Source organism: Amblyomma mixtum, chromosome 3, assembly GCF_055824585.1.
Source record: "Amblyomma mixtum isolate Tamu chromosome 3, ASM5582458v1, whole genome shotgun sequence".
NCBI classification, from domain to species: Eukaryota; Metazoa; Arthropoda; class Arachnida; order Ixodida; family Ixodidae; genus Amblyomma; species Amblyomma mixtum.
The window spans coordinates 137,690,587-137,703,056 of NC_143014.1; the positions used below are offsets into that span (position 1 = coordinate 137,690,587).

Below are 12,470 nucleotides of genomic sequence, written 5' to 3' on the forward strand. Positions count from 1 at the left end.
GCAATGGCAACGACAGATGACAAGCGCCCAAGAGAGGCGCGCAGTGTGTGTCGGTCGGATGCGGCGGAACGCAGCACGGCTGAGTAGCGCCAAGGCGCGCGCCGGTCAGTGCGAAGTTTCCTCGACAGAGGGCGCTACCTGTAAGAGCCCCGCAGAAAGCGGGCGAGGAGAAGAGGCACGGAGAGAGCAGGAGGGCGCAAACCTCGGTCTCTCGGGCGCTTGTTGGCCTGCTTCGCTCGCGTTTGGGCCGTTCAGTCGCCCGGAGCGCGGGACAGCGCACGTGTGTTCGCGCAGCGCCGGGCCCACCTGACGAGACGAGTCGCGACGGCTTCCAGCAGACCGACAGCACCGACTGACGCTACATCTGTTTGCCTTCGGCTGCCTGCTCCGTGTTTCCACGTCCGCTGTCTTTCAAACTCTTTGTCTCCTTCCTCTCCGGGCTCTCAAGTGGGTCGCGGACCTTTTCCGCGCGACGCGTCGCCTTGCCGTGGTCGCACGCTGCAAGTAACGAAGTGCTGTGCGCTCCAGTGTCCCTTCACTGATCGGAAAAGGTGTCGCATGTTGCTTAACTCCTGCGGGGCTGACGTAAGAGTGCCTACGTTGTATGTTCTAGTTTGCAAAACAAAACTTAAGGAAGAAGTCGGGTCGTCGACAGCCCCACAGACACATAGCCGAGAAAAAAACGCCTGTAGGCGACCCCCATCGTCTTTCACGTCCGGAAGAAGTTGTCCAGGTGGGTGGTCAGAATATTGGCGCTCGTGAGAAAAAATAAATAACTCTCTGTAGAGTGAGCAAAGAACATCCATTTGAATTGTACGTAGGATATCTGTTCGAAAGCGGGGCGGTTCGACTTACTCAGATTTTGCTTCGTCGTCGGAATGTTAATGGTTCGCCTAGAAAGAGTTAACTGCATAAAATTCTTTATCGAGAGCCAATTTGTTTTTTACGATTGAAGCCGTATTGCACAGATTCAACTAATGGCTCATTAAACAATATTGGGCGAGATACTTGGGAGCCCCTTCACATCATTTGCCCTGATCCAAAAGAGCCAATTCTAAGCTCACCGGCGACAATCACGGAGATCATCAATACCTTAGTCCAAAATTCTCTGTTTCATACTGTAGCGTAGGTTGGGCCACTGATCTCAGTTGGGCACATCGCACAGGCCGTTTCCGTTGGCCCGTGGAAGTCGCTCTTTTTTTTTTTTTTTGTCTTCCCTAGCGGTTCATCTCGGCTCCTTTGGAATCCCTCTCAAGCGCGTTTCCCCGCGACTGTGGTGTCGCCACTTCCTCACTCGTTGAGCGCGGATTACTTACCGAGCCTGTATTGCGTGCGCCACAGAAGGCAATTATAGCTAGTCACCACGGACGGAAGCGACGCGTCGCGCAAGAAAAGCGAATGCAGCCACTGCATGCCCGCTGATTCATCGAGTGCCCGTTGCTGGCAGCAGCGTAAGACTGACGAATTTGAACTGATCGTTGGACGCGGGCCCGTCTGAGCGGTGCCAGTACTGTGAGGCGCGCGCCTTCAGCGACTCGAACGGGACACTTGTCAGGGGACGCCTGTCCGCCAGAAGATTCGGCCAAAACTGGACTTTGGGGAGCCGACCGCCAGTCGGAGTGGTGCCTGGCCCGGGGAACGCGTCTGCGCCGGCCTCTTCTTTGGAGCTTATGCTGCGCTCCACGCCTCCGGCGGCCATGGTGCGCCCCGCCACGTCCTGGCTGGCCGCGGCCAACTCGACTCCTTCTTACTCGAGGACCTCGGACGCTATAGCGGCGTATGGCAGCGAGGCCTACGAGCCGTATGGCGAAGAAGGCCGAGGGCCGACCGAGACAGCTTCGCCGTCAGTGCAGGACAACGGCTCGTGGAGCAACGCGAGTGACTATGAGGACCTTTACTCGATCCCGTCAGACCTGTGGATGCGCTACTCGCCGTCTATCGTGGCCGTCTTCTGCCTGGCCTACACCGTGGTCTTCATCATGGGACTGCTCGGCAACAGCTTCGTGGTGGCCGTGGTTGCGCGCTCACCGCGCATGCGCACGGTCACCAACTACTTTATCGTCAACCTGGCCATGGCCGACATCCTGGTCGTCGTCTTCTGCATTCCGGCGACGCTCGTCGGAAACATCTTTGTCCGTGAGTACGGGCGCGTGCGGGGGGATGCGCGCTCGCCTCGCTGCATCTGGCGGCACTCTGAAAGCGTGCGGCCTAAGTAGCGCGAACGCTCGGCCGGCGCGATGGAAAGCGAATAAATGGGTGGGAGAAACTGGCGCTAACCAGCAATTGAGTTATATGCCGTTGCGAAGGGGCGCTGGCGCGGATGTAGCGCAGCAGCAGTGGGTCGAAAGAATAGCGGGTGAGGGGGCGAAGGAAGGCGAATAAAAACGAAACCGAAGCTTCCACCTCGGCGCGGTTCCCCTAACTTTAAATTTCGCTTTAAGTCATAACCAACTAGCATATCTTTGCGCCTTTGACAAGTCGAGGAGTAGAAACGACCAGGAGCTATTTCGGGAAGCAAACTCCGCACTTCGCCGTATCCTTCGAGGCTTTTCGTTCCAGCCACCGCTTTACTAGATTCGAGCGGGCGGCTTTTCGCAATAGCAGATAAATTAGGTGCTTCGTTGGGGGAGGCGTCGCAGACAGCGGCGCAGCGATGGAGAGATCCAGGACACTTGGACACTGCGTCTATCCGCTGCCGCGCTTGGCTTCTCACCAAAGTCGTCTGAACCTGCTACGCATTGTAAAGCGTTCGGCAGCGCGGTAGTGCTCGTGTGTCACGTGTCTCATCAGCATGAGCTGGGTGGGACGTGGCTAGGGTAATTATCGCAAGTGAGACCGTTTCATTTTTAGTCACGGGCTTGCTGGTTTGTTGGCCCTCGGTTTCGGCAGCAGGCGGTTTCTGCGGTAGAGTTACGCCGGGTCGAGGTGTTATTCCTTTTGTCAAATCTAATTAATTGCCAGTGAGAGTGCCTGTATTGCCTTGTGATTCAGTAGCCCTAGAGGACCTGTCTTTGTGAGAGAACTGACAAAGACATGTTCTCTTGCGGAAACACCGGGGCTGGCGAACTGTGCCGCCAGCATAACTCTGTAATTATTTGGGAGTCACGGCCCGCTTGCATTGTGGCGTATCATTTCAGGGTCCAGCTGCCCTCATTCTTCCCGGTCGTTTAAGAGTTGGTTTGGTTTTCTATTGAACTGCAAGAATTTGTCGCTTACTCCTCCCGTCCACGCTGTTCTTGCAGATCCCCGGAAGGGTCATGCTTACTGCGCGCTAATTTAACTCGACACTTTAAACAAAAATTACAAACCCGAGGGGACTGCGCGAATGTGTGCAAGGACCTTTAGTGGGCAAATCACAGCGGCGTACATGTGAGCACTTCCGTTAGGCATGTGCGACGCTATCTGTCGCAGGTATTATTTTATTCGGCTCTATTTTACCGAACTAGGGTTAAATTACACGGTACGCATTCACAGTCGGGAGCCGTCAGTGAACTAAAATCAAATTTACGTTTCAATTTTTGCGGTTGTGTCGTTACCGTATATATATATATATATATATATATATATATATACATACTCAATTAGGTTTATGTACGAGGTGTGTGAGAAAAGAAATGACTAATTTTTTTTTAGCCGCGAATTTTTTTATTTTTACACTTCAAGGCTGCCCCCCATCAAAATAGTTCCCTTCTGCATTTACGCAGTGACGTTGACGTTGTTTCCTGCCTTCGTAGCAGTTCTGGAAGGCTTCTGCTGGAATACGTTTCAGTTCGTCTGTTACACTCTTCTGGCTATTATCCAGAGTACCAAGGTGCCTCCCTTTGAAGTGGGTATCGAGCCGTGGGAATAAAAAGAAGTCGAAATTAAGGGACTGAGATCCGGCGAATAGAGTGCTGAGGAACCACAGGAATACTATATCTTGCAAAAAAAATTATTGATGGACATTGCCGTGTGGCAGGGCTCATTGCAGTGGTGAAGCATCCATGTCCGCGTAATGCCTGGTCTCAACCTGCCACCAGTTTCTTGAGTTTTTCAAGGACTGCACGATAAAAAGTTTGATCGAGTGTTTGTCCCGGGGGCACAAATTCTTTGTGGCTGATCCCCCGATGGTAAAAAAGAAAAAAAGAAATGAGCGCCGATTTAAAGGGGTGGAGACACCAGATTTGTGGTTGGAGCGTTCTTTGTTTCAAACGTTTCTTATTGTCCCGAGAAGCATGATACACACTCTAAGATTCATATATTCACAGTGAATAATTTAATATCGCATTTTTAGGTGAACGATTTTCGGTTTCGGTTTCTGAACGCCGAGTTGGACAGTGAAGTCACTATTTATGATGCTCAACTACTTTGCCTGGTCACGTGGGCCCACAAAGTTGTGACGCACCTACTGCTGCATCGTCTGCTTTCTCACACAAGTGCTGACCAGCGCATGAAAACAAACAAAGGCATGGCTAGTCCCAGCAGCTTGGATTTTGACGAATCTGATTCCAATAAGGACATCGACTTTTTTTTTTTGATCGCACGATCGCGCGCTCATATCGCTTTCGCGGGTTCACGTGAGGATGTGAAGCACTTTGCGAAATGCCAGTAAGCATGGCTAGTTCGGCAATACGTTGACAAAAACTAACCGAGCGAGTGTCTGTTCGCTGCAAATGCGGCTCGTTGGTGCATCAACTGCGCTCGCCTGGCTCGTCACTCGAGCCTCACGACTGTGGCTGTGGCCCGCTCATTGTACGTCACTGTATTTTGGTATGACGTCGCAAAAACGTTGGTTACTCTACCAGCGTAGTGACGTCAACGTTTATCGCGCTAGCGATGGGTCTAGATCGTGAGAGTGAGCATTTAGGTAATCTATGGAACCGAATTAAAATATTTTTTTTTAAACGTTCGTTGTGTCCAATACCTGGCTGTGAGTGCCCTTGCGCACAGAGAAATCCCATAGCAGGCTTTTTATAGCCTCAAAATTTGGTTTCTCCGCCCCTTTAATTTTCGATTAGTTCATCGTTGAAGGTCGTCCCGCACGAGCTTCGTCATGCACTCCTTCTCGGCCTGCTAAAAAGCACTTGTGCAATCGGAGCACTTGTGCGCTAAATAGAGAATGTTCTCCATATGCCTTTTTTAACTTTTCATAGGTCACAGTAGCGGTTTCGCTAAGATTCACAAAAAATTTCATGGCGGAGCGTTGCTCATACTTTTGCCGGTCCATTTTCATACGGCGATTGATAGACACAACCTCACTTCAGATGCTCTCAACACTCATGTAGCAACTGCAGCCAGTTCAAACCGGTGCTGATCCTTGGGCACGATCCAGCCTAACTTTGGAGTGACGGGGGCGACAACAGCGTTGTCTGTTCACGCACAGTGTTGCCAGTCTCATTACTTTTTATCGCACCTCGCATATGTATTTAAAAAGCAGACTGACACACTCTAAAAAACATTACAAGCGCTTACTGACGTTTCGACTGGGAGCCATGTCTTCATGAAGGCTACTGAAGACTGGTCCCAGTGGAGACGTGGGTAAACCTTTGTTATACTTCTGAGCCTGTATCAGTCTACTTTATAAGTATATAACTTCTGGTTGATATAGCGCCTCCTTCGCAACTATATATTATTAATACATTATATCTCGGTCAGGACATTTGTGGACACCAGGAGGTTTTCACTTTTATATTTGGTGCGAGTACATGAAATCCGTGATCCTGGTTTAATTAGTGTCAACAGTTAGGGAACCTACAGATCCTGAGGACATGGAAACTACGAAAGTTCTTAATTTCGGTTGCATTTTCAGTTGTACGTAAGAAGATCGCCTAGAAAACTTGTCACCTCTGACTGGCACTGTGAGCGGAACCGTCTATACGATGCGTCTCGCTCTTAGGGAGCACCGCAGTGTGGCGTGAAATGCTTAAAACCACCTCCAAGCCTTGTGGCGTAGAGGAAACTTAGCCAATTTGCTCATATACATCGAGCCCCGCCGCGGTGGCTCAGTGGCTACGGCGCTCGGCTGCTGACCCAAAAGACGCGGGTTCGATCCCGGCCGCGGCGGCTGAATTTCTTGAAGGCGAAATTCTAGAGGCCCGTGTGCTGTGCGATGTCAGTGCACGTTAAAGAACCCCAGGTGGTCGAAATTTCCGGAGCCCTTCACTACGGCGTCTCTCATAGCCTCAGTCGCTTTTGGACGTTAAACCCCAATAAACCAAACCAAACCATATACATCGAAGACAATGTTGGTGAAGTTCAAAGTGCACACACTCACGTGCCTTCAATTCCTGTGCCGTTTCACGCAGCGTACAACAAGCTGACGGAAGCGTTCCATTGCAGCGCACATCTTGTAGTGAGAGATGTTATAAAATTGATGCAGCGAAGCGTCGCATTAATTGTTCGTTGTCACGTAACCGCATTCTCTGTTCGGGTTGAAACAACGGTAATTTAAAAGAGTAGAAAACTGAGCTAGTTGGTTCATACTTCTGGGTGGGAACAGCCGAAAAAACAAAACGCAGACACAGAAAGGAACACACAGAACGTAGACGAAGCTGACTGTCAACTAAAATTTTATTGGAAAACCCGCGCTTTTTGTTTCCTTGTCAAAAAGATCTTGCTTTTATCTCCCGCGGGGTTCGTTCAAGAAGGAAATTTCTGTTCTTGATAGAGAGATTGATGGTGTACTAACGCACCGCTGTCCTGTTTCCCGTATCGCCAATGCCTCAAGGATCTCACGTGTCACTTGGTCTGCGTATCTTTCCATGACTTGAACTTCATGCAACTTGGGCTCACACTTGCGCTCTTTTTTGCCTTTCTTGTTTTCTTTACAATCTCTGCAATGCAGAGAGGTCCGGGTTGTTTGCTCTGCACCGAACAAGGCAATGAGCATGTGTGCTCGAATCAACAGGCAAAAGAAGCAGCAATGCCAGATCGCACACCGAACAAGATTCAGCGAGTGTGTTAAAGGTGTGGTTTACAATATCCCTCTGGCCTGTGGCAAACAGTATATAGGGCAGACGGGAAGGTGCCTTAATGATAGGATAAGAGAACATGCATTATCGCTATCAGGTGCCCCAAGCAGCAATCTAGCCCTGCATTGCAGAGATTGTAAAGAAAACAAGAAAGGCAAAAAAGAGCGCAAGTGTGAGCCCAAGTTGCATGAAGTTCAAGTCATGGAAAGATACGCAGACCAAGTGACACGTGAGATCCTTGAGGCATTGGCGATACGGGAAACAGGACAGCGGTGCGTTAGTACACCATCAATCTCTCTATCAAGAAAAGAAATTTCCTTCTTGAACGAACCCCACGGGAGATAAAAGCAAGATCTTTTTGACAAGGAAACAAAAAGCGCGGGTTTTCCAATAAAATTTTAGTTGACAGTCAGCTTCGTCTACATTCTGTGTGTTCTTTTCTGTGTCTGCGTTTTGTTATTTCGGCTGTTCCCACCAAGAAACGGTAATTTCACCGCGCACCTTGGTTGTGCATTTGCATAACCCTGCGGCCTGTCATGAACCCGCCGGCCTGGCTCTTCTCTGCGACTATGGCGTTCTCGTGGTGATCTCTATAACGCGACGGCCGCTTTCCGATAGATACGTTCATAAACTGAGACGTCGGCCCGTGAATGAATTTCAAACGTAGGTTCAATCTTATGAAGTTCACGGGGCGACCACTCATCTGACTACAGCCTTAGCCTCAGCATTTTGACGAAAGAACCTCGGTAATTTTCTGCCGTCGTCCGCCACACCCGAGCACGTTTTCGCCGTTCCGCTACGCGCCTCATTTCACTCGCTCGCTGAGGAAGCCCTAATTCGCCTTGCGTGACAGTCGCGGTTTGTGTCGGGGGCTGGCGGACATGGCTCCCCCAAACACAGAGGCGACAAACTCGCCTCTAAAACTCACCGATAGAGCGCAGCTTGCTCTCGCATTCTGTTAGTGAACGGCGCGGTGTTTCAGCCGCTGCTCGCGGAAGCAAAGCGCAACATTCGTTCCGGCCGCTCGGTCGGGTGGGGGTCGCCCTCGTCGCCGCTCATCTGCATGACCGGGGATTTCTCGGTTGTTTGCCGACGGCCAGCTAATTGCTGCCTCGCGAGCGTGGCTTCCATTAGCCCTGGGCGAACCGCGTGCAAAATGTTGCCGGCAAATGCAAATGATTTACCCCGTCCACGCTTCGGCACTTTGTAACCAGGTTGAAGCGGGCAGCGCAGCCTGCCGACGCCGGTGACGTTTAATCCCGGCACCGGTTTATTGGCTTTTCGGCCCTTTTTTTGTTTTCCTTCTCATACATCTTTAGATTCTTTTAACTTCCAACTAAACTCAGAGTTTGATATCTATGGAAAAATAAAAAGAAAAGAAAATCTGCCGAGGACAGACATTGCACCGGTTCCCTGCTAAGATTATTTGGGCAACCCTCAATCGACGCGAACCGAGCCGGTACTTCCAACTGTGTACTAAACTCGATGAACTGTGTGGCGCTTTCGCTTTCCTCGTACAACCTTAAAAGCATCAACTAAATGCTGAGTAAGGCACGTGCCATACTAACCTGATGTAGCAGATACTGCGCATGGGCCCATGAGCACGATACAGTTTCAGCTGTCTCTGACCGCATTCTCTCGCTGCCTCTCGTGAATAGTGTTCCAAAAAGCAGCTGTCTCTGAACTGCGAAGGGGAGCAGCTCAGCAGAACAGATACACATTTGCGCACCCCATGTGCTCTTTTTTTGCGGTGGGTGAAGAGAAAGAACGAGGGGGGGGGGGGGGGGCTGCGTATGAAAACAGCTGCAATTCACTGTTGTTGTGGTTTAAAGTACATTTTTTTCTCACCATTTAGGTTTTTTTTTTCTTAAATCGCTTAGCTGAAACACAGTAGAGTCAATACATCGGCGCCACAAGCTCCTGCCTACTACAAGCTCTTGCCATGGTGTCTCCTGGAGCACGGAGGACCAAGATGGAAGTTTCTGTGGAAGCTATATAGCTTTCCTTTAGAGGTGTACGGTTACGCTGCGTTGAATGCTAATGAGTGATTACTCCCTTGTTACGGAGGAGCAGTTAGCATAATCGCGTCTGCCGAGTTAGATATTACGTTTTTTTTTTTCGTGAAATCCCTTTATAGAAGAACATCGTGACTTGTTCGGCTAAGAGCACTGAGGAGTTTTTTGTTCGGAAGAAGGGCAAAAAAGTGAAGAACCAGTCTATCTCATGTACTATGTTAAGCGCGCGCACGTGAAAAGGGACGTCGCTTGGCTTGATGTGGAGGGAGACAGAGTGGTACGCTGTTAACAGAAGCGAGTAAGTACCTCGGGCAGTAATAAAAAAGACAGCGGCGACGCACCCTTATTTTCGCCCTATGTGACTGCGGCGTCCATTAGCGGCGACTTGAGCAGCTCGCGGCAGAAGTCGTGTGGAGAGGCCTGTTTGGGACCCATTTTCTCCGGTATGACGCGGTCCTCGCGCCAGGAATAAATTGCCCCATTCACACTCAGCGCGCATCCTTACGGTCCGAGATGGTACGGTCCTATTAACATTACGAGAAGGTTCCGGCTGCTTCCGACGTCTCCAAATGAGTTTCTCACTTACAAGCGGCGCCCGTAAGCCAGCGGCCAACTAGTAACACAACCTCGCATTTACGCTGTTCGTCTGTGCGCGCAGGGTCTCTGCGAATAGCAGCGAATTTGTTGTTGCGGCTGCAGTCGCGCCTGCCATTTCCAGGTCGGTAGAAGGTGGCGCAACACTTCAACGCTGTGCTCGGTCTCACTCAAGCGTGGCGGCGTGCGCAAGCTACGGTTTTACCGTCAGAACAAATTGTGAGTGCCAGGTGCCTCGGCTGTATCATAGGCGAGGCTATCATCATTTCCGAAGTTGGGGGCACGAGCCACTAAAGAACCGGCTTAAAGTTCGAACAGCTCTGCGATATTGTGTGGACAATTTATCATTAACAGCCACGGCCTGTGACGTCATACTTCATAGGCAGCAAGCAGTGTCGTTCACCGGCATTAATAGTATCAGAGGCGCGGCTGACCAACATCAAGGAGGCAGAATAATGTATCACGAATAGAATACTTGCAAAACATGGCCCGAATTTTCTGATGCTAGCTCTTATTTTCGTAACGCTGTCACTTCTTAGAGAGACAATGAACTAGTACTACCGTAGTTCAATAGAACAATACTGACAGCTCGACGGCATAGCGCTTGTGCTTGCCACATGGTTCGTATTTCAGTGAGTGGAGGCAATATCTGAAAGTGCAGTAAAGTTGTGTCCCCTATTCATACTAGTCACCGCTCTCTAAAGCCCCCTTTGGTTTTGTGGAGGCAGCCTGCCGCTTTATTGACCGTGACTCTGGGCTGTGCACAAGAGCCTCGTATCTTTGCATGAATTCGTTTTTTCATTCACAGCCATTTTTCAGCTCTTCTTCTGATAAAGGAAGAGAGTTTCATTACGCTTCCATTGTCGTAAAGTTCTCTACAGCCTATAAACGGACCTGATGCTAGCTGCAGTACTGGGTGCGCGAAAAGTTTCGGGCCATAAAGACTGCTTTTCAGCAATATCTTATGGCACTTAAGATTGAAGCTACCAAGGTTCTCATAGATGAGAAGGATAATTTTCCTACCCCCTACAGAGACATTGAAGTTCGAGGGTATCGTGAATACCCAGTATTGTTCACGTTACATAAAAATAAATTAATCAGGCGCAATTACTATTACTCTAACTGATATCTAACGAGTTATAGTGACAATTACAGCTCCAGGAAAGTAACTGAACAATTACAGGAAAGTAATCGATTACTATTGGGTTATTTTCCTTCCATCCTTTTTTGCTGTAGCACAGATTTACTCACACTATACAATGAACTACCGCTGCTTGCTTGATATTTTGTTACAGGCCATTAATTTTCAAGAACCACCGTGGTGGCTCAGTTATGGTGCACGGCTGTTGACCCGATAGACGCGGGTTCGATTTCGGGCGGTCGCATTTCAATTAGGGTAAATGCCAGAGGGCCGTGTCGTGTGCGATGTCAGTGCACGAAACCAAAGAACCCCACATGGTCGAAATTACCGCAGCCCTGCATTAAGGCGTCCCTCATAGGTTGAGTAGCTCAGAGACGTCAACTCCATAATAGAAAACGAAAAAAGCATTAATGTTCATAGGAGTTATTTTTCGAAGTTACAGAATTACAGAAACAGCAATTACAGAAACAGCAATTACAGAAACAGCACGATGATCTCTCACAGTATAGCGGGATTTGAAAACACAGGCTCCTTTCCCAAGCCGTACACCCTGGAAAGTCGAGCACCAGGCCGGGCCATGGCTTCCACCTATTTGAAGAACCCGTGGATACCTGGGTCACAGGGCCGGAGCGGTGGTCTAATGCTGAAAGTAACCACCTCGCATTCGGAAGGCGCTGGATTTGATCGCCAGCGCCACAGGATACCCACCGGTTTTCTAATCGTTGCAAAGTTTCCTCCGACTTGGTGCTCGGTTCGGCTGGGGCTAAATAGTTGAGAAAAGTGTCTTAGGCCAAAGCACACTGAGTGGCAAAGTCTAAGGACATTACTTCTCTCCATGGAACGATGGGGTGATCGTGAGTATCCCGTGCCTGATTATTTTTGAAACGTTTTGAATTTACTACCGTTGACGTTCTACGGATACTAGCGACAAGAAAAGTAGATGCACCGCGGCAGCAGATTAAACTTTCTGTTCCCTGCAACTTGCTATCGCAGGAAAAGTTCACTCTGTCGGCAGACATAAATCTGGACCTGCAAGAAACCTGGACCTGGACCTGCAAGAAACTCGTAAAAGTATGTACCGAGAAGGCGCTCATGTCGGCCTCCGATACAGCAGAAGTAGAGCCACACATCTTGCTGCTCATCAGACACTTCAGACTTTCAAACACGCTGGATGTTGTAAACCTCACCTTCGCGAAAGCCAAGATCGTTGGTGCTGGGAAAGCACTTATGGTGGCTTCTGATGCACCAGAGAAGGATCCCTGGAGTTTGCCGCTGCTCATAACTTCCTTCACAAGCTTTCAGACGTACTCTAGAAATGAAATCTGCACAGGATATTCTTTCAAAATGCTCCCCAAATGTCATTCATACGAAAGGAAACATTCCTTACTGAAAGTCGGGGCTGTTTTCATGGGACACACTGTGCGTGATGGCTGTGCCGCGCACAGTGTGTCATTACCTGGCATTGGTGCGCATTTTAGTTGAAAAGTAAGACGCCGAGCCATGCCAAGGAGATGCTATGTCGGCCTCTGATGCAGCAGAAGGGAAGCAACGCATATTGCTGCTCAGCAGACAGTTCAGACTTTCAAACACGCTAGATGTAACCCTCACCTTGGTTTGGTCGAGATAACATGGACTCGAGGCTAGCCTCACTGGGGACCCTGGCTGAAGCGTGACCTCGTCGCTTCCACAAGCTCCTGAATAGAAGGCCTTGTGAAGGCCGAGGTCATTGGTGCTGGGAAAGCGCTTGTGCTGGCTTCTGATGCAGCAGAG

The 12,470-nt window shown here is 49.7% G+C and overlaps 1 protein-coding gene across 1 annotated transcript in view; it reads left to right on the forward strand.

Moving 5' to 3' along the window:
• The first annotated feature begins 240 nt into the window (after nt 1–240).
• LOC149352139 (neuropeptide SIFamide receptor-like) overlaps nt 241–12,470 on the forward strand; it is a 183,984-nt gene continuing 171,754 nt past the window's right edge. The window contains exon 1 of the mRNA XM_089581300.1: nt 241–2,136. Within this exon, the coding sequence (XP_089437426.1) occupies nt 1,671–2,136 (466 nt within the window). The 5' untranslated portion in view covers nt 241–1,670. The remainder of the gene's footprint in view (nt 2,137–12,470) is intronic.